At 37.0% G+C, this 21,975-nt stretch overlaps 1 protein-coding gene across 6 annotated transcripts in view; it reads left to right on the forward strand.

The window, feature by feature from the left end:
* The window catches only part of CADPS2 (calcium dependent secretion activator 2), a 285,481-nt gene extending 263,777 nt beyond the window's left edge, over positions 1-21,704 (forward strand). For 5 of the 6 annotated variants that reach the window (XM_085042176.1, XM_085042185.1, XM_085042206.1 and 2 more), the window contains 2 exons: positions 16,938-17,042; positions 20,747-21,704. In XM_085042176.1, the coding sequence (XP_084898302.1) occupies positions 16,938-17,042; positions 20,747-20,917 (276 nt within the window). In that variant the 3' untranslated portion in view covers positions 20,918-21,704. The remainder of the gene's footprint in view (positions 1-16,937; positions 17,043-20,746) is intronic. The other variant, XM_085042198.1, reaches the window with a different exon arrangement.
* The last annotated feature ends 271 nt before the right edge of the window (positions 21,705-21,975 follow it).

The raw sequence follows: 21,975 nt of genomic DNA on the forward strand, positions 1-21,975 counted from the left end.
GGGTTATTTTTGCTTATGTTGTCATTTTCTGAATGTTAATAAAATTATCTGCCTAAGGCCAAGTCTAACTCTCACTGGAGAGACCACGCTGATTTTTTTGATGCCGTGGGATGGGACTGAGTCTCAGGCTGTGTCCACATGGGGCACTGGCCAGAGCCTGGACACAAGCATGAGAGCTGTCAAGGGATCCTCCACACCATTAAGGCACCAGCACAGTTCCAGGCACTACTTTGGCTTAGCACTAACCCAAGGACAGGGCTTCAGCAGGGCTGGATTAACATGGGTTAAGGGCCTCTTCTGAATTTCATTTCAGCAATTAAGCTTTTCAGCACAAAAAAACATCTCCTGTATGGATGCAAGTTCTGATACAGCACTTACCCTTGAGTCTGCAAACCCATTTCTGTCCCCTTTTACTCAGTAGTATACATTGTATGCTGTCATGACCAGTGCTTGTATCTGTAAGGAAAGAAAAAATATGCACATGATATGCATTTTGTGTATCAAATATCTATTTGTGTCTTTGATGTTCTTTATATAGCGTGATATCACATTTCTATGTAACATCACACTGGGAGATATAACTGATTGGACAGATGCAGATAAAAGCATTAACAAATATGGAAGCTCATAGCATGTGGAAATTTAAAACAAATTCATCTCATTCTGTAAATTCCCTTTTCTTGACATTAATTCAGATGTAGAACATTAAGGCTGAGCAAAATCTTGCACATGATTTTTGGAAGGGTTTTTTTGAATTGGTGCTTTAACAAAACTTAGGTACTCTTTTTGTAAATTCAAATCTATCAAGTTATATTTCAATAGGAAGAATAAAATAGATCCACATTTTTGTGTAACTATACTTCAAGCTATTCAACTGGCTAGAATTGTAGATCACAGTTACTCACTTTTCTCTTAAAACACATAGTACTATTATCAGCTAAGTAATCATCAGCCAAATGAAAAAGGAAAAGTACATTTTCCTGTGCTTCAGGAAACACCTCATCTAGAACAAAAAGCCAATTTTCCTGTGTGCTAGAGGTCTTATTTATAAATATAGACAAGATCAGGCCTCAGACACTATTTTAACCCTCCAGAAATATATAATTTCAAACTATTTATGCACAGATTTCACTGACTTGATCCAGGGCTGCTATTTGCTAACAGCTATTACAGTGACCAAGCAAACGACATGTCTATCACGAAGTTATGTACATGAAAAAGAAGATCATTTAAATTTAAGAATAGTGTTGATACAAGTACAAATGCCTGCCAGTGAGTCACAATGTGCTAAGGCTAGGAGATGTAAAATTTTTTATCTACCTCAGAAGTTTCAAACAGGGGAGAAGACAAAAAAATATGTGGTGTTTTATGGTGGTGCTTGGTAAGCCTGGAAAAGCAGTGCAGTGCTATACAAAACATGAAAATAAGGAGAATGGAATTAACTGGTGATATGAACCCTTAAATATGAAAGAGGTTCAAATCTCCAGTGGCTTTGAAAGAAGACTGTGTTGGTAGTTTTTCTGCATCTTGTGCTTCGGTACATCTGCTGATCATGCAGCAGAACCAAGGTGGAATTTTTTTTCCTTCATTTCCTCTGAAAAACTCAGCTGCTGGATACATTTCATTATTACCTCCTCCAGAAGGGCTACAGGCAGCAGGCAGAGCAATACGTCCAGGTGTTCCTGGTAATATTGGACCCTCCCAGGTCAGCATGCCTTCTTGTTATTAAAACTAGTCACCAGGTTTGAAGTCACAAAGATTTTTCACCTGTTCAGTTTATCAGAAACACAGGAATTTTTGCCTTCCTTTGCAGTATGGGACATGGTCTTCTTCCTAAAATCAGCTGGGAATTTTGCTTGTCACTTTCCTTCCGTCACGGGGACTCAGGACATTTATCTCTCCTACTCTCATGCAGTAACAGCTTATGGGGGGGAGGGCCTGATGGAGAGTAGTGTTTGTTTTTAACATCACATTTCTTAAAGAGCACTTGAAATGTTTTGTAATGTATTGCACATGATAATGCTCTGCAGTAGCTCTGAGTTAATGTTTTAGAAACAATGTATTAATTTAATTTTATTTTTTTGAAAAACAATTTAAAAATACTGGTTTTCAGAAAAGACAGTAAAACAAGTTGGCGAATTAAGTATTTAGAGCATAATTACACAAACCTAGAATAAATAGAAAATATGCCTAATTATTATTAACGCCTCTCTTATTTATAAACATAATCTGTTTGGTGGATGTTATAAGAGCATCTGTGCTGCCTATCAAAAAATGATGCTGTGTATCTGATCCCAAAATTATTAGATTTTAAAAATATACAACTATGAAATTCCCATGGGATCTGGTTCTACCTTCTCAAAATCAGTAGGCATTTTGCCATTAACTTTAATAAATTCACTGCTGTGTCCATAAACATGTCACATTATTCTCATTGACTAGACTAAGATGCATGTTTCTACTAGAATTTTTAAGATGGTACTAATAAATCTTGAACTCCTGAACATTTTAATATGTGTTGGACTTGTAAATTAAAAACTATTTCCTTTAAACAAAATTGGATTTTGTTGACAAACCTCTTAGAAAAGCATTTTTTAAATTTCACATACAGCTGTGTTAAAACATTGATGCAATACTTACTTTCTGCAGTAATGTGTAATTCCTAAGTGCCACTTGGGTAGATTCTCACTTTCTTGTGCCTGTGGATTGCATGTGAAGTATGGATATTCTTGTTTGAACACAGAAAAAAAATCATTCCAGACTTCTTTTCTTCAGATCCCTTCTTGGTGTATTTGCCATTAAGAGCATTATCTAACAGGTTATATTTGTGATGGATCTGTCATGGAAAACTAATGGTGTAAATAGTTGTATGATTCTGGTTTTATTACATATGCAATGAATTCTCTATGCCATAAGTGATTGCTGCTCTGAGAAATAAAGAATGGTTTCAGAGAACAGCTGTAACACATCAGCATTTAGCCATTGATACAATTGAAAGGTTTTCCAATTTTTTAGGCCTTAATTTCTGGGAAACCTCTTCCCAAGTGTACCATAAACACGTAAAATAGTCAGAGTGCACATCCTAGAAAGGTTAGCACTAGCAAAGAAGTCCCCTTAGTTATCTTGTACAAGATGGCACCTGTGAGCAAATGTTGGCTTTGGCCCTGATTGCCCATCTCATCTGGGTGCTAAACTGGTGTGGTGTGATGCATATTCCTATTGGCTTTGCAGGGACTGCCCATGTAGGAGGATTTCCTGGAGGCCGTGGCTCCATGCATGGTGAAAATTCAACAAGCAGTGTAAGAGGTGGAAATGGCAGGGAACTCATACAACTGTCTTTGGAGTGCAGAAAGACTGAACATCCTTATGAGCAGTTTAAAAGCTTAAGCACTCCAGATTCACATAGCTGGTTTTGGCTTTTGCACTTCAAAAGTTCAGATCTAATGTGGTATTCTTTTTCTGTTGAAAAACTGCTTGTATGTTGTCTGGAATGTTTATTACATGCTAGTGGTGTTCCCATATTCCAACCATTATTTTCATTTTCCATTAGTAGCAGGGATGAACAATTCTGGTTCAATGATGCACTTGAGATTATTTGAGGTCTTAATTATTCTTCAAAGATTATTATGTCATTTGCTCTATGGCTCTATGGCTCTATGGCTCATTAAGCTATTTGCTCTATGGCTAAATGGAAATATGAAGTAGTCATCTAATTAATTTCTGTTTGTCATCATATCTACAACTATGTATTTAGTAAATTATTTATTCAATTGCTTAATTTCTAAAGGTTTTCTGACCTTTTATTTTAAAAAAGTGTTTAAAAATGTGCAAATCCTGGTGTTACACAGCTAAGAGGAACACTTAATTTAAATTGAGTTTTCAGTAGTACCAGCTCCTTGTGCTGTCTATGTCTACCTCAAAAGCACCATTTTTATAGTATTTAGTATTCAACAATGTTTTTCTAGAAAACTTCAATTCTGATTTTTTCCTTATTCTCAAATTACTTCCTGTCATGCTAATTTTAATAAGTAATCTTCACTTTTCTTGTTATGTAATTATTTGCAAGTGTGTGATTTGACAAAAGGTCTACTTGGTTAAAGGCCACATTTGAATCAAAAGCTCTGTTTGTATTAACCTCTGAGAAACATGAGAGGACCGTGCCTAATTACTTAAAAAAATATTCAACAAAAATGGATTGTAGCTTGTTGATCTTCTTGTTTCTTTGATAACTCAGAGTAATCTTCAAGAAATATGTGGGCTTCTTTCTCAGATTCTTGAAATTTGATCACAGTGCAAAATTGTTCTTTGGCGCAAACCCAGAAATACACATCTTTGCATGATGCACCTGGACATATGTGGCAGGTCTGGTAGAATCAGCTAATTAACAACACAGGCTTAAACAGGCACCTCATCTGGCAGTGTAGTTAGTTGCCTGATGGTGCTCAGCAGGATTTGGTAGTGCTTTTTATTTTTCTATCCTAATGGTCTGCTGCCCACCTAATTTTGCCTTATTGTCAGCCACTACTTACCGCAGCTTGAGGCCCTCCCAGGAGGCTAAATTATTATCAAAGGATTAGGGAGATGTAGCCTTGCAGCTCTGACATTTCTGATTACTTGTCTATGCCAGAACAGTAATTAGCTGTGACTAATTAAGAAAAACGTTCCTGCCATAGAAAACCATTTAAAAGAACTGAGAAGTAGAAAAGCAATTGAAAAGCTGAGCAGTGCTCAGATTTGCCGATGCTCTTTAGATTTTCACTAAAGTCTTAACTCATCTTTAATTACGTCTCTTATTTTATAGGGAAAATAGAAAACTCGTGATATGAGAGCCACTCTGCAGTTGTCTCGTGATCTAACAGAATTTTTTGTAATTTTGAAACAGTTGTGTCTGTTTTGGTAAAAAAAATTTACAGAAAACTGTTGGTAGTGTCATTGAAAAAATTAATTATATTGACAGGATCAAATATAGGAAACTCCTCTGCAGGATGGAAGCAACATCTTGCAAATTTACTGTTCAAAGTATTTTTAAAGTTCAGTACATTATTCCTGATGTTTTCAAATAGATTCACCTTATTTTTCAAGGTAGCAATCTCTATAAAAGAAGAATAGTTCATTTGAAATCTGAAAAATGTAACCTCCATCTGATTTCATATGATGTGGAAGTTTTCTTGGATTGTTTTTTCTGGGTTATGCTGAGAAAAAGAGTGCCCACTCTTGGAGGGTACTGATTATCCTGCTATGACTGCAGCAAAGCTCAGGACTGTTGAAATCAATAGGACCACAACACACTTAAAGCAGAGCATGTGCTTCAGTGTTTGCTGCTTCAGGATCAGAATATTCAGCACTTTGTAAGCTGTTTTGTACTGTAGCTGATAGTGCCTTCTCCAGGGAAACACAATGTAACACAATGTCTGTGTTTTATATGGTTTTTATAGGATACACTTACACATCTTCATTTTCTATGCCATTTTTAATTTCTGAAATTTCATCTTGTTGTTTACCACACAACCCAAAAAGACATAAAAATTATTTTCTCAAGACATTAAATATCCCATAGTCCAGTCTAAATTTTGTATTCATGGAATGGATGTCTGACACCTTTTTCACACCAATTCAATCATATTACTTAAATTTTTCCAGCAGGAGAGCAAGAAACTATGAAATAAATATTCTGATGTCTTGCTAAAAGTGATCTCTGGGTATAAAAGGGAAATAAAAAATTATTTTTTAGGGCACTAAAATTCATAGCCTTATATTCAGAATTCCTTATACTGTCCTACCCCCTAATTTCCCTGACTTGTGTGAGTAACTCACCTTTTTGGAAAGAAAAAAAAAAACAATGTATAAATTGCTCTTAAAAAGCAATTTTAAATGGGTGCCATGAGTCACAAGAGGAAAAATGGGGCGGGGGGGAAGCCCAAACTTAACACCTTAAAGCCTATCTGACTTTTTTTTCCCCTGAGGAAATTTCAATCAAATAGGACTATGAGGGGTTTTTGCTTGTTTGTTTGGGGAAGCGCTATAATATTGGGAGCTTCCAGTACAGTTTCCTCATATGCATTTTTAGTATATACTGTCCTTTCATTTATTAACTTATTTAAATGCATCTATCCATCACTCACAATATCCATTCACTAAAAACAATAACAATTCTATCTAATAAAAGAGAACTCCTTCCAACATCTAGGCACAATTTAGTCCTTTAACCTTTTTGTCCTGCTAGGCATAAAGTAGCAGCATCTCATTCCAGGCACTGTGCTTTTTCTTCTTATCTAGATGGCTTGAAATGTGTCTAGCAACTTAATAGAATCAATTGAGCGTGGACAACTATAAAAACATAAAATAGCACTGAAACTTTAGATGAGTCTGTCAGTAAGTGTTAACTGTGGCTGCAGCTTTCACATTCTACACAGTCAACAGAAATCAATAAGGATTGTACCATTTATATTGTCTTACCTAATGTTTGTTCACCATGAAGTGCCAGGCACAAGCACCATCTACGGAATATTGATTTCTTGATGTACTGTAATTCACACACATATAAACAGCAGGAGAACCTTGCGGTTTCTCAAACATTACTTGTGGGTTTGAAATTTGTACTTGTATTTCATTTGGGTCAAGCTTAGTTGAAAAAGGAAAATAGTACAAAACTCTGCATAAGTGTCCACAAATAGACACACAACCACATTGTTGATCATATTACAAGAAAAATAGTGCCAGAAACCATAAGAATAATCTGGTTTTGCTCTAAAGAGTCAGGCATAACAGCAAGAGGTTGCTATGTTGCAAATCACAGTAGTACCACGTAAGGATGCTGCAGAGTGCTCTGACACAGATTTGTCAGTGCAAGCAGCTTCTTCACCTGTTTGATCATGGGCAGCTGAAGCTTTAGCACTGATTTAAATGTGCAGAAGTGTTGAATGATATAGGGATGATTTCCTTTAGATAATTTTCTGGTGTTTCACTGTATATTTTCTTAATTTACATTGCATTGACTTTCCTTTGCATTATACTGCGCTAAAAGTGCAAGAGAAAAAAAGTAAAAATAATGCACAGAAAAATCAGCTCAAAAAAAAACCCAAAAAACCCCAACAAAACAAAAACAGAAGCAAAAAAAAAGACCAAAAAAATTAAAAAAAAACAAAAAACACCACAAGAACACAGCTGTAAAATCTCCGTGGCTGAAAGACTGTTCACAGGCAACAGGGTCAGGGATGGAAAGGAGCACACCAGGCACCTGCCCAGTCCAAGAACACTTTGTCCAAAGAGAGAGGGGAGGAGAGAAGCAAGAGGGAGGCTGGACCTCTGCTCCACCTTAGGGCAGCTCAGTGTAGTGCCCAATCGATGTGTGTAAGGGAGGAGTAGCTCCAGCAGTGTGCATGTCCCTGTCAGCTTCACTGCTACCTCCAGCCCTGTCACAGGGCACTGCAGTAGCATAAGGAGTAAAGGGACCAGTCAAGATTGATGAGGTGGAAAGAAATGAGCTGCCTGTAAATATTCACTCAGAAGAGCATAGAATGGTTTAAATACCATAATAAGAATTTGTACTTGACCTCCCTCCACAGGAAGCAGGGAGTCTAAGTGGATGATTCTAGGGTAAAAACTACTAATGTGGGTGTAAAAGCTCCAGCACAGATGCTGAACCAGTTTCAGCCTATCTCCCTTTTGGTACTGAGATGAAGAATATTCTTACTTTAAGGGAGGCATTGCAGCTAACAGAAGGTCTCCTCCTGTGGCCCTTTGGTGAAATCTCACTCCAGGGAGTTCTGGATGAGTGGGCAAAAGCAGAGATGGGTGTCTTGATTACGTACCTTACAGACAGAGTGAACCCAGACCTTTAACCTTACTGAGGGCCACAAAGATGATCCAAGGGCTGGAGCACTTCTCCTGTGTAGACAGGCTGAGAGAGCTGGTGTTGTTCAGCCTGGAGAAGAGAAGGCTCCACGGACACCTTAGAGCAGCCTTCGAGTACTATAAGGGGGCTCATAAAAAGGAGGTAGAGGGACTTTTTATATGGGCATGTAGTGACACGAGGGATGATTGTTTTAAACTGAAAAGCACAGGTTTAAGTTAGATGTTAGAAAGAATGTCCTTACTTAGAGGGTGGTGAGGCACTGGAACAAGTTGCCCAGAGAGGTTGGAGATGCTCCATCCCTGAAAGTGCTGAAGGTCAGGTTGGATGGGACCTTGAGCAACCCAGTCTGGTGGGTGGCATCCCTGCCATGGCAGGACGGTTGGACCTGGATAATCTTTAATGGCCCTTCCAACTCAAACCATTCTATGGTTCTGTGATTGTGCAATGTTAGGCATGCGCTTAGGAAGACTGCGTAGCATTTGTACTGCTAAGTACATTTGTAGGGCTTTTAAAACTAGAGCCTGATAGAAAGAGGCAAGTGTTATAATGAGTAACAACTTGGTCATTTTGCATTATGTTAATTTGTTTGTTTTGAGGATCCAAGCTGGCTTTTATTTCAGGGTCACTCAAGTGATGTTCCTAGTTCTGTGCCTTGGAGGATGTTTGCAGATACACCCAAATTGCAACACAACACAGTGTAGCAAGACTGACAGTGTTTGCTCCAGAGAGTTTTAGCACCAGAATAACCTGTGGAAGTTCTGTTCACAGATGCAGTGTGTATCCAGAGCAGAGCAGGGAAACTGTTTATGCTGTTAGTCTTCACAGTCAGGAGCATCATGTTAGTAGCTACTGTTTAAAATCAGAAGAGTAACATTACATATGTCCAGATATGGAAGGAAGTTACATGTGTCTAATTTTGCAGACTTCCAGTTTCCCAGCTTATCTGCCATATGTGAAGAAGCCAGAAAAAACTGAAGGTCACAAACATTATAAAGTAGCATAAATATTGTAAATTGCTGTTTAACAACCAATATGCAATAGAGATGAGTGCTGTATATTTTGCATTAAAAGTGTATATTTATTTGTAAATTGGCAGCAGTTCCATAGAAACTAGCCATCTTCTAATTATAAGCCAAAAATATGAAAGGATTACTTTCCTTCTAAAAGATAAGCTTTTCATATGTTAGATGTTCTTTGTTATTCTATGTCAGAACTACACCCTTTTTGATCAGGAATTTCAAAGATGCTTAATATGCTTTTAAATGGGCCATGGTTTTTCTTTCCTCCTCATTACTGATTTCTGAGAACTAGTTTTGTTTCCTTATATCACCAAAATATCCCATCCAACAACTGTTTATGTTTTTGTTGCCATAAGTGTCTCTGAGCAAGGTCTTTCTGTCAATATTTGGGCTCCTTCTTCTGTTGAGTTCCTTTCCCTTTTCCCCTGATTGCTTTGGGAGTGGCAGTGGGAATCCTTCATTGAAACAAGCAGAAAAGAGACTGACTAGAGACTAAAGTATTCGTTCTTAAGAAAAACAAAATGCTTTCTGAGCTTCCTGGGAGATTGGAGTAATGGCACAAAAAAAAAAAAAAAAAGGCAGAAGAAAGCCAAAGGAAGGATCGAAGGATCCCACTGGAAGAAAGAGAAACTTAGAAACTTCCTTAGCCAAGAAGAGTGCAAGAGGCATGTTCTTAAATCAGCTATAATCAGATTTTTAAAAAAGCTGGGGGGCTGGAGCATGGGGAGGGTAGGAAAAAATAATAAAAGGGGAGGGGGGTGTGATTAGAGTTTGTAATTTCAAATTACTAAACTAAAATCTTGGTCCTGATCCCTGCAGCAGACAGTGGTGTCTGATTCCTTCCTCATTTCTCCTTTCCTGATACATATACCTGTAACTTAGGCTGTCAACATTTTTGCACATTCCTAAGACAAAGTTCAAGACTTGGCTTAGCATTTCAGGCCCAGAGGAAGCAAAACACAGAAGCTGGATGAAAACCTGAGATGTTTCCAGGAAGATGCCTAGATAAATGGTGCCGAGCAGTAGGAATGTGAGACACTGGTGAGGTGAAAGTATGTGTCAGGGGCTCTGTGCAAAGTAGGAGCTCATGAGGGAGCACGGGAGCATTACAGCGGAAATCAGCGACACAGCAATGGGAGGACCTCTGGACAAGCCTTTGAATGAAAATGTAGGAAGGGGCTGGAGCAAAATGGGGAATAGACATAGAGGTTTTGCATTTGACACAATATTGATTTAGTTATTTGCATTTTCCAGATGAAGGGCTTTTAAATACCTGACTTTTTTTTGTGTAGGGAAAAGGCTTCATTTGTTTGTCCTGCCTGCTAATCCTGTGGTTCCGAAAAGGCCAACTCCATGGATTTTCCACTCATGCTTAGTTTAATCTTAATTTATTTCATTTTATTTTGAATACAAGTTCCTGGAAAAAAGGGTCAAGAGGAATAAATGTGGTGGTATCATTATGATCCCCCAAACCAATAATATTCTCCTTTGTGAACATTTGCTTTTAAGCAAAAGTAAGCTTCCCAAGTCTTCCAGGTCTGAGATCTGCCTACTGAAGGATTTAAGTTATTACTGGATAGAAGCTGAAGGATACTTAAGTACAGTTTTAGCTTTAATAGTTGTATTGATTGTATTTTTATGTATGAAATAACAGTAAAAGTAATGTATTCTGTGGAAATATACATGAAGTGAATCTGTAGGTGAGGCAGTGCTTGGTCAGTGCCCATTAAAAGGAGTTTTAGTTCTGTCTCAGCACAGTCTTCATATCAACTCTTTCGCCCCATAGTCCCTTTGCTATGTAATGTATGCCACATATTATTTTTTCTTCAGTCATAGCTGTGCATTGAATCAAAAGGTCAAAAGGTGGAGAAATTTTTCATGTTTCCGAGAAATAATGCAAACTTCTTTGAAGTCTTAAACAGGAAGATAAGATTGGTCTCACAATAAAAATATTTTTTTTAAAATAAACAAATAATTTTAAAAAAACCAGCTAGCAGCACCAGAGTAGCTGTAGGAATAACCAGGCTGCAAGTGTATTTGAAAATTTTGTTGTATCTGAAGATGATATAATTTTTATTTCTGCAATCAGATGTCACCTAATTGCCCATTTCTGCCAGCTGTCTCCTCCTGGCATTACTGTAGAAGAACATCTCAACAACATAAAAATCTCTGTTGATGGAGAACAATAAAGATAAAACTCACAAACATACCATAAAAAAAAGAAAATCACATTTGCATGGACTTCCCATGAAGGCAAAATTCTGGATTTTGGTGAGAATATTTTTTCAGGGCTGACACTGTAAACTTGGGTTCTCAAAGAGTCAAAACCAGCTCAACGTATTATGTTGTGGCGCTGTGAGGCCAAGTATAATGAGAAACCCATCCTTGTGGGGATGGATAATGTGTCACAGAGTGGCAGTGGCTGTCACTGGGAAGCCATCTGGAGGTGATAGTGGGATGGGAAAGCTCTTGCATTAAAGCTTTCTCTTCTCTCAGGTTTCCCAGCCTCTGCTTTTTCATTTCCCTGGTCACTGACAGAGTTATTCTCATAGGAAATGTGACTGGAAGTGCCTCACAGACTGGTGCACATCTATGACCAGTGCAATCTAGAAAAGAAAAGACACTGGGGACATAATTAGTTCCTCCCAGGGAAATGGTGGGAGGGCAGTACATAACTAGTCAGCAAATCCTGGTCTCCCTCCATTAGAAGAAATTGGTATTTTAAACAGTTAATAAATTGTACATGTCAGGAAGCATAATTGATAGGCTGGGAAGAGAGAAAAAACAAAATTTCTACATTTTGAAACGCTGAATTTTTTGTCTACCTACAGTTACTTCATTCTTCAAAGGTTTCTCAGGCTTTCTTAATCAGAAGGCTACCTAAGTCTGAGGAAAAACCACAAACGCCTTATGCAAATTTGCTTCCTTGCTGCATTAGCTTGCAACTGAATATTTTTCATTTCTGAAAAACATATAAAGATATTTTGAATGTTAATTACATTTTCTTATTTCATTTCTTGTTTTGGTATTCCTGTGTATACATACCTTCTGATGTATTATAGTGGCCCACAGGCTGGAAAATCCTTCCCCAGGTTAGGGGGAAGGTGGTTTCAGAGTTACCAAGATTTCCAGCTTTTAGAAGACTGTGTGAACTCATCATTACTCAGGTAAAAATCCTCATTTAAGTGGATGATATCTATACCTAAACTTGAAAATACAGCTATACCTTCTAAACCTCAGAGTATTTTCAAAAATTGAAATTACATTTGTGTTCCTCATTATCTTTAACATTCAACAAAGGAAGTCAGTATGACTATTCATATTTTGCAAAAAGGGAAATAAATTATAAAACTTAAATCAGAACCTTTTTTTAACCTTTGCTGTTTGTGTTTTTAAGGAATAACTTACTTATTTTTTCGCCATTTAACATTTTTTTGAATGTCCTAAAAGTTCCTTGGCATGCTGCTAGTGCTCTCTGTCATAAACTTGAAGCAATATAAGCATTGCGTTTTAATAAAAACTAGGCATTTTAGCACCTAAATTTTAACATGTTCATGTTATTTCTTATTTCAGCTTGCTATTAGTTTCTCATTCTAGCTTCTGCTGCATTTGGTGTACAATGCCTTCAGTCAGAAGTATACTTTTTATTACTGTCTCTGGTACAGCAAGTAAATCTGAAGGAAGTAGAAATGTCCTGTTGTCTGAGTGACTCAATTCCTGATCAATAGTGCAATAAAGGCTTCCACAGGAACAGAAAATGCAGTTCCTAGAAAAGCTGTTCCCCCATCAAACTCAGCAGAGAAAGCTTTATGACGATGCCCATTTATCAAGAGCAGTCAAGGTATAGAAACTCAACGGGGTCTTGTGTCTTAGGCGTTAGGGATACCAGCCCTAGAAGGACTAAACCATTGTGTATTGCTATGTATTGAGCCTCCTTCCAGGTGGCAAACAGCTGCACCTTTTTATAAAACTTAAAAAATAAACTTGAAGTGCTTGCTTTCAGCCGATAAGTGTTATATTTAATTGAACCGTTCTGTGAATGTTATAGCTCAGGCACCCAGAAAGATGGTGAATATTTAATATATTTGTTTTCTATTTCCACCGGTCAGCAGAATAATGAAATTCCTTAACTACTTCTCTTTAACTTGCCTGAAGAAAGCACGGTATGTTGCTAAATCGCTTTTCACTAGCCCTGCCGAGAAACAACTTTAATCCTTGTTAGAAAATTGCAGAGTCTGGGCCTGACAAAGAGCTCATGCCTGGTGCATTGTGAGCGCTGGGAGCGGGGCGAGGGGAGCCCTTTACAGCTGCGTGCCTCCAGCCCGCCTGAGCTGGACTATTTAGGCGAGGAGGTTTGTCAATTCCTCCTGACAATGGAACGAGTTTTTCAGTGCCTGTAGCTGCGCCGAGCCCCGTTGGGGATCAATGCTGGCCATTCAAGCTGCACCCTCTTTCATTGCTTTGGTTTGTTAATTTAAGACTAAAGGTCCTCTGAGGGGGTTTAGGGTGTTTAAGAAAGCTGATGAACTGTTTAAGAAATCTGATGAACTGAGAGCGTTTATAGCCCTGGTGTGGCAACTATTGGCACTGGGGGAGCTGTGTCCTTGTTGACCCTCTTGTTATTAAAAATGCACAAGTGCTGCGCTTCTCAATATTTCAACACTCTTTCATTGTCAATACCACCTTCTGAGCCCTTCAGCTTGTTGCTTGCTCTAAAGATCTTCTTAGATTGGGTTTGAAAACTTCACCTTAAACACTAGATTAGACTGATGTTCTGTTTTCCGTGCTCCTGTTGATTTGTTGAACCTTCCCAGGGCTGGAAAGCAAGTAGCAGCTTGATGGGGAGACGGGCTGCTAATATGATTTACCAGTGTACAGTCATGCACAATAAGTGTGAATAAATACAAGGGTCTCACAGAGTCAACCCTAGCCTTTCCTTTTCTCTTATTTTTTACTTTGAAAGAGGTATCTCAGGAAAATGAAGTGAGTAATGCATGCCCTTACAGGAGCTGGATAGGCTATGAATAAGAAGAGAGGAGGAAATAGCGAGGCAAACACTTTTGTTAAAATGGTTGGCTGCTGTTAGTTGCTGGTTTGGAAAAAAATACATAGTAAGCACTTACTTCTTTGCTCTTGCATAGACAACAGCAAAGAATGTAGCAGTTACCACATAATAAACATCTGCAAGAGATGCATTGTCCTTTCACTGCTGTTGTTGCTAATGGGAAAGTTACTTCTTCTTAAAACCAGTTAGAAGTGTTTGTTGTTGTTGTTGTAACTAGGTAATCTCAGGACAATTATCTAATCATTGATGGTTTTGGGTTTGCAGTAGATTCCCATCAGTCAGAGTAGATCCATCCCTGCCTCTATAACGTGCTCATGGTTGTCAAAATGTGTGGCCTTGGATTCTCTGAGAGGAATTTACAGTGCTGTGCTTTTTAACAGACTCAAAAAGAAGTTACAGGGAAATATTTATTTTCTTGTTATGAAGTCCAGCAGATTTATATTTATGCAGCTTCAGCCTACGCTAAATCCTCAAAACTAGTGGATATAAGGCCAATCATTAACAAGAATTCTACCCACAAGTACCTCTTGCAGGATTCTAAAAATATACTGGATGTGATTTTTATTAAAAATACCATGACAATTCAAAATTTTTTTTTTCCAATAAAATAGCAGTCATACTTTTTCTGAGCAAGGTATGTTGACAGAAGAGCAAGTACTGTAGTATCATTTCACAATCGACAAATTAAACATTTGTACTGGAAGTTTAATGCATTAAAGCTAGTCAGGAAAACATTATATTGCTTTCATTCAAAAAATCGAGTAGAAAATTAATTTTCTCCTATGTCTTAGCTTTGTTTTCAGTGCATGTAAGAATATCGGAAGTATGTAGGGAGAGTTGAAGTTTGACTGCATCCATCTTAAGTAAGTTGCCTGGCTGGGTTTTAAAACCTTTCTGATTTTTGCCAGAAACCTGGAAGAGTCTATTCTCAGTAATCTGTCACTGTTCAGTATAGTTGCATGGGAGAATCAGTCTCAGAATTTTCCAGTCTGTAGTTTGTTTGTCTGAGCAAGTTTGAGCCTGTTCTGCTTACTGCTTGATACAAACTATATACATTGTAGGTGCATTACTGAATTTTTCTTATGGAAGAACGTCAGTTTTCAAAAAGCTCCACTACTAAAATAGTCTTTACCAGGACTTTGTTTACTATTAAAACCAATAGAATCTGAGTGATAATACAGTAATTTGGCTTATTTTATTGCATTTGGGTAGAATGTCTGATGCAGGAATTTTTATGTTTATTTAGATTAATAGAGTTCCCCAATTAATAAGCTCAATTGTATTTGATTTTATAGACATCTGTAGACATACAACACCTGTCATATAGCTTACAGCTACTACTTAGTAACAACTCTGTCACATTAAAAATATTTTGCAGGTACTTACAAAGGAAATCAATACCAGCATGCATGTTTGGGGTGAAATAATGTAAATAGATAAGAATGTCATTCAGTGATTAAAAAACAGTAATTTATCGATCTCTAATCAGTACTGCATTTTAGTGAAAAAATCAAACTACTTTTTTGAAATATGTAGCTGCCTTTTTTGTGGTTTATTTGTTCACTTCTGTAAAATAGTAAATTAATAGGAGAAACTCTAAAAAAGTAAAAGTAATTTATTTCCAATGAATTATAATTAAAATATTTAACACATTCAAAAATAAACAGAAGAATTATTATACTAATATCTAATTTCAAACTTATCTTAAAATTGATAGTTATAATGTGATGAGACTGGTCCCTGTAAGGAAAAGGTAGTTGTAGCTATTTACTGTATGTCTTACAAGCTTTTTACAGAGAGTTTATTTTTTGATGGAAGAATTCTATTTCTTTCTTTTGTTACATCCAGAAGCAGCTAATTTGTTTTCATTTTTTCAGTATATATTTTATTTGTTAATGTGGAGGTGGCTAATGAGACATGTTAGATACTTCCTTTGAATTACTTTCACAAAATATACCTTGCCTAACATGCTGCATTTTAAAATATGCACAGTTTCCTCTGTTTGCATATTTCTGTATTTTGCAAAGACACAGGAAATTATATTAGAAAAGAATTTAAGCCTCTTTCCTGTGGGGGGAGGAGACTAGAAACAGAGCTATGACACAAACTCTTTTAATCTCTTACTGTTAAAATGAAAGAAAAAATCCCTTCCTTTTTACAGTTTGACTAAATGACATCTGATTGTGATTTTACAGGAGGGGGAAGAAAAATGCTGCAACTATATTTAGTAAAATCTCTTCTAATCCAATTAATGTGAAAGAACTATTACAGTAGCTATTTGGAGCATTTTTTTACAGTAACATAGACACCAACAGCAGAGGGCTTATTCTTAACCCATCCATTTGTGAAGTGTTGAGTGAAAGCATGCCCCTGCCTAAGACATAAAAAGGAAATAAGGTAGGCTGTAATTATAATTAGTAATTAATGTAAACTAAAACCTTAATATGGTTATTTTGGGAAGGGTGGAGTGGTGTTTTTATCATACTTAAGTGCAGTTTCCAGGAATTTCTGATTTTTTTTACTTAATGATGAAGGAATTAAAAAAAGATAAAAATAAAAAGACAAACTCCTTATTCTCTGATGCTGTATTCCTGTTTGGATTGAAAAATCTAGTTATTGTAAATTCTCTCTCAAGATACCCTACATGTTTTTATCCTTGCTGTTTTAGCTGTCAATTCTCTCATGTAATTGTATCTTTAATATCCGTTCTCACTGACAGATAACAAAGTGCATAACGCTATTTTGCTTGAACATGTTGTAACTGAAAGATAAAATGGCAGGTGCTAATTCATGTAAAGAACGGTCTAGGTCAAGTTATTTGATTTCCTATTGACCCATGCAATTCTCATAACAGGAAATTATATCCTTGTTGACTTCAAGTGCTGATCTGTGATCATTTCAAAGTGTTTCATTACCTCTCATTACCAAATCTGTTAAATGAATACTGCAGGGTTATTTGGTGGTGTTTGTTGTTGGGATTTTTTATCCTTTTTTTCAGCAATGGTATAGCAACTCCATGAAAGTCATAAGCATGTGGCTGGCTGATAGATTAGACGTTCAGCTTCACATCTACCAGCTGAAGACGCTCATCAAGATAGTGAAGGTAAATAAAATGTGTTTGCATTAGTCTGCATAGTAAAGAGAGGAAAGTAATAAAGTAATTACATCGATGATCACCCCAAAAGTTAGAAAATGTGGAATAAAGTTGTAAACTTATGTAGTTTTAGGTTGGGGTTTTTTTTCCACACTTGTAGCAAATTCCAGAAGTAAAATAACTTATTAAAACCCCTTAATGTTAATTATATGTGCAGTGGTATTTGTCATAAATTCTGGACTTGGGGGCAATTAAGATCATTCCAAGGAATTTTACTACTAGCTGTACGATTATTCTTACTAAATTATTGTTTGTCTTGTTACCAATTTTTTTTGTTTTACTTGAATAATTTCAATAGTGTTCCTTCACCATTTTCCCCCTTCTCCTAAAAATGGTATTTTTTTATGCACATGTAATTACTAGGTTTAATTGAAAACAGTATTCAATGTATCAGATAACATTTTCTAATGTTTCATACTCAAGGATAAGTATCTATAGAAATACCAATCCCTCCAGTTCAGTCCTCAGTCATTTATACTGGCCAATGTCAAATGCTTCTGAGCAAAGTGTAATGTGCCTTGCAATAGGCAATTATGGGTTAACCTACCATAAAAGAAAGTTTCCTCCTAACTCCCTTTCTTAGTTGATAACCCCAGACAAAAGACAGGAAACCATTTCAGATCTTTTTCATTTTAATTATGTTTTGTTTAACTTTGGACATTCTTGTTATCTGTACAAACATGGAGTAAGAAACACCTGTTAGTGGTGACCTTGATTTCTTCAAAATATTTTCTCATTAAGTTCATGCAAGACTATAAAGTCAGAAGCATTTTAACTCATGGTCACCAGAATTGCAGCTGCAACTTTCAGGATTCACTAGCAAAATGGAACAGAACAGAAATGCAAGAAAACAATCATAATAATGATGGCATCATGGCTCCCTGAAACATCAAAGCTTAGCTTTGCAATTTTTTACCTTAACTGATTTCTCTGGTAAGAGGATTTGGCTCTTCACTAGATTGTGTGCCCAAATGGCAAAAGCAGTTTGCTATTCCTTGTTGAAATGAATAGCTCTCGTAAAGATATTCTCAAGTGAATCATAGAATTGTAAAATGGTTTGGGTTGGAAGAGACCTTAAATATCATCTCGTTCCAACCCCTCTCCCATGGGCAGGGACACCTTCCACTAGACCAGGCTGCTCAGAGCTCCATCCAGCCTAGCCTTGAAGACTTCCAGGGATGGGGTATTCCCAGCTTATCTGGGTAACCTGTGCCAGTGCCTCACCACTCTCACAGAAAATACCTTTTTCTGAATATCTAATCTAAACCTACTCACCGTTTGAATCCATTCCTCTTTGTTCTGCCACTTTCTTCTATCATGCCCTTGTAAACAGTCCCTTTCCAAGGTAGTTATCATCCTTTGGAGAAAAAGATAGGTGTTAGAGGATCTAAAACCTGTGCCCAGTGAGATACAAGAATGGGCAGGCTAAATTGTACAGGAGAAGTATCATCAGGGAGATTAAAGGAAGCTCTTACAAAACTGAACTTCAGATGAATGAGCAGCACTGCCAACTCACCTTCCCTCTGCCACCTGGCACACTTGATAGCCTTGTTCAAAAGCTGAAGATGGGAACACTGCTTCTGGCAGTATATATATACATATATACATATATATATACTGTGTATATATACTATATACCTGGTTTGCTCTGCTTGTAAATTCCAACTGTGTTATTCCATGGCACCTTCTGTGGATATTAAAAATGGAAGAAAATTATGTCAATCATATCTTCTGTCTGGAAAACAGAAAATTCCGTGGACCTTGGTTTTGGTGGATGAAGATGATAGAACCAGTAAAACAGGAACTCAGCAGACAGGAGGCTGCTGGGAAATACGAAACAATGGTTCAAGCAGAGTATGATATGAAATTTTCCTTCTGCAGCCCAGCTGGGGAGAAATATATGGGGAGGCACAGTTCCTCCAAACTCGAATGAATGAAGGCACTTTTCTGTTTGCTTTTGGGGAAAAAAAGACACAACCAAAACTGGGAAGTTGTATTGCTCTTCTCATCTCTTGAAAATATTTTTTAAAAAAGCCAAACACCAAAAACAAAAACCACCCACAAATAAGTAGGAGGTCATTTTTTAAGGACATGGCATGAGTAAGAGAAATATAATTCTTTTGGATTTGGATGCAACAAGAATAGTGGCATTATTAAGACTAGAAGAAGCAGCATCGTTCCCTTTATTCTCTTTAAAGGCTTATGATAGCATAAGGATTTCATTAGATGTCTGAGACACGTGCAGAGGGATGTGACTAAAGAAGGGTCAAGGACCCAGAAAGTTAGGGAGAAATGAAAAATTAAGCTTGGAAGTGAACATTATTATCCTGCAAAACTATGTCAAGAGAAGAGCAATGTCTGAACCCCAGAGTGCTGGTCTGAGAATGGGAAGAATACAATGAAAAACTGAAGGAAATTGCTGTAGGACCCGTTAACAGCATCAAAGCAAATTGAATGCAGTGTTATAAAAAGGGAATGCAGTGGTGATACTTGAAAAAGACCAGGCGGGTACTCGCAGAAGTGTGTGAGCAAAACATAAGCTGCATCCATTGACTCTGACATTGACCTGTGAAAGTCAAATAAATCTCAGTTGCAGTGATTCAAACAAGGTTTAAATAATCATCATAGTGGCAGAAAAAGAATCTCCCAACTGCATGTTACCCATTTTAAGAGTAGTCTTTTGCAGTTCTCTGAAGTATTGAGTGAAACAAGATCAACCCTTTTCTTTCTCTAAGGGTTGTATATGGTCTCCTCCTCAGGCAGAGGAATGGGCCTGATAACCCTTAATTATATTCCATTTTCCGTTCCCCATATTCTCTTCCAAAACATTCAGAATTTGTAGTGATAGTGTACACAAAATAAAAAACTACCTAGATCAACTTGTTCTTTTTAAGCCTTTAAGGGTAACCTCAGGAAAGATTTCAAATGCCTTATAACTTAAAAACAGAGTGCGTAGGTGATTTTTCCGTATGCTTACTTGAACATAGCATTGGTGAATAAAAAACTCCACCCAGAATTCTTACATGATGGAAAATCAAAGAAGAAAGTCGTATCTGCTTTTTCATAGGAAGGATGAATACCAGGGAAGCAAAAACTTCTGAAGTGAAAAAAATAATAGATGCTAATCAAAATGTAAAGACTTAGAATGTAAATTGACTAAGTAGTGACCTGAGAAATTCTGACGCTATATAGTATATATTATAATATATAATATAATAATTATTTTTCCACGTTTGGCATGTAATGTAAAGGTAAATGTAAATAAAATTGCACTATTAGGAAAAGGCCAGGCATTTACATTTTCTGTGAAATGACAGAGCTGAACTACCTGTACCATATTTCAATAGGTATTTAGAAGAATTCTCAGCTGGTTTCTTATTGAATAAATGAAACAAATGGAAGTCACTGAGAAATCAGCTGTACCACAGGATACAATATCTTAAAGGAATTACCATCCTATTAGAATCTCTGGCCTTTGTAGAAATCTCATGCAGGCCAAAAACTAAGACCACAAAATCTTTATCAAGTAGATAGACCCCTAACTGCGGGAGGAATCATGCTGTGCCACTGGCATGCTAGAAATGGCCAGTGTGTAGTGAAAGACTACTCAGACTTGCTGGAGTCCAATTCAGGATGTTTTACTTTTGCCACAGAAAACCTACCGAGACTTCAGGTTGCAAGGCGTGCTGGAGGGGACGCTGAACAGCAAAACCTACGACACGGTGCACAGCCGTCTGACCGTAGAGGAAGCCACAGTCTCAGTCACGGATGCAGGAGGACTTCAGGGCATTTCAATGAAAGACAGCGATGAGGAGGAAGGATGATATTATTGCACAAAGCATTCAGAGCTGGGGGCTGATGGTCTGAGGGTGGGGTTCATCTTTGCCTTGGGGTTTTTTGGTAACTTGTCCTTGTAATTGCATTTATAGTTTTGCCTTATGATATTGGTGCAGAAATATAATTTGCTCCATTTAAAAAGAAAGTAAGATTATCAGAGGAAAAGTGCCAAGGACTTTTTGAGAATAATGGTTGTAGCATACTTTTATGTATAGCTTTGCTTAGGGCTGCAAGAACACTGGCATGGAGTTTGAGTTCCACTTGTGATTATGTTTCTTTCCCTTTTGTTTGCTACCATTCGTTCTTGTATTTCCATCAGATATTGATGTCCTGTGCAGAAACAAGATGTGTGTCTCACTTAAAACACAACTATACAGGAAATCATCCTCGGAATGAATCAATGCCCTAGGTAAAAAAAATAGTGTGTTTTCAGGATTGCAATTTGTTTACCTTTTTTGTGCTTAATTTTACATTATTATGTGATGTGCGATAAAAATTTTAATCTTGGTTCTTCGTATATTGCAGTTGGCATATAAGTACAAGAACTTCAAGGACAGTCAAGCACACACAAACTGCTTAAGAGTGTTTTGTCTATTCATTTTGCAAGTTTAAAGATATCTCATCCTGTTGGATGTCAGTAAGCTTGCCATCTATGTTTGTATTTCTGTGAAAATTTTCAGGCAATAAGAACACATTTTGTCGTGGCTATTTATGTATCTACCCAAGTTTGTATAGAATTCTACAATTAAAAGATGTTTTCAATATTTCAAACAATTTGAACCACTGTATGATTCCTCATGAGAACAAGTTTTTTTGAAAGATTATTCAATTTCATTTATATAGTGATTTATAGCAAATATGTTTCTTTTATACAGCAGTTATATACAGCAAACAAGTACCCAAGGACACAGTGTCTTGATAAACCCCTCAGTAGCAGATGAACAGACAGGGCCCACTGCCTGGTTTTGATGCCCTCAGTATGAACTGAAAAAATTCAAATTTTCATCAGTGAAAACTCACACAACTTACAAAAAAAGAGCTGCTT

This window comes from Lichenostomus cassidix, chromosome 1Aa (assembly GCF_008360975.1).
Source record: "Lichenostomus cassidix isolate B80296 chromosome 1Aa, HeHo_3.0, whole genome shotgun sequence".
NCBI lineage: Eukaryota > Metazoa > Chordata > Aves > Passeriformes > Meliphagidae > Lichenostomus > Lichenostomus cassidix.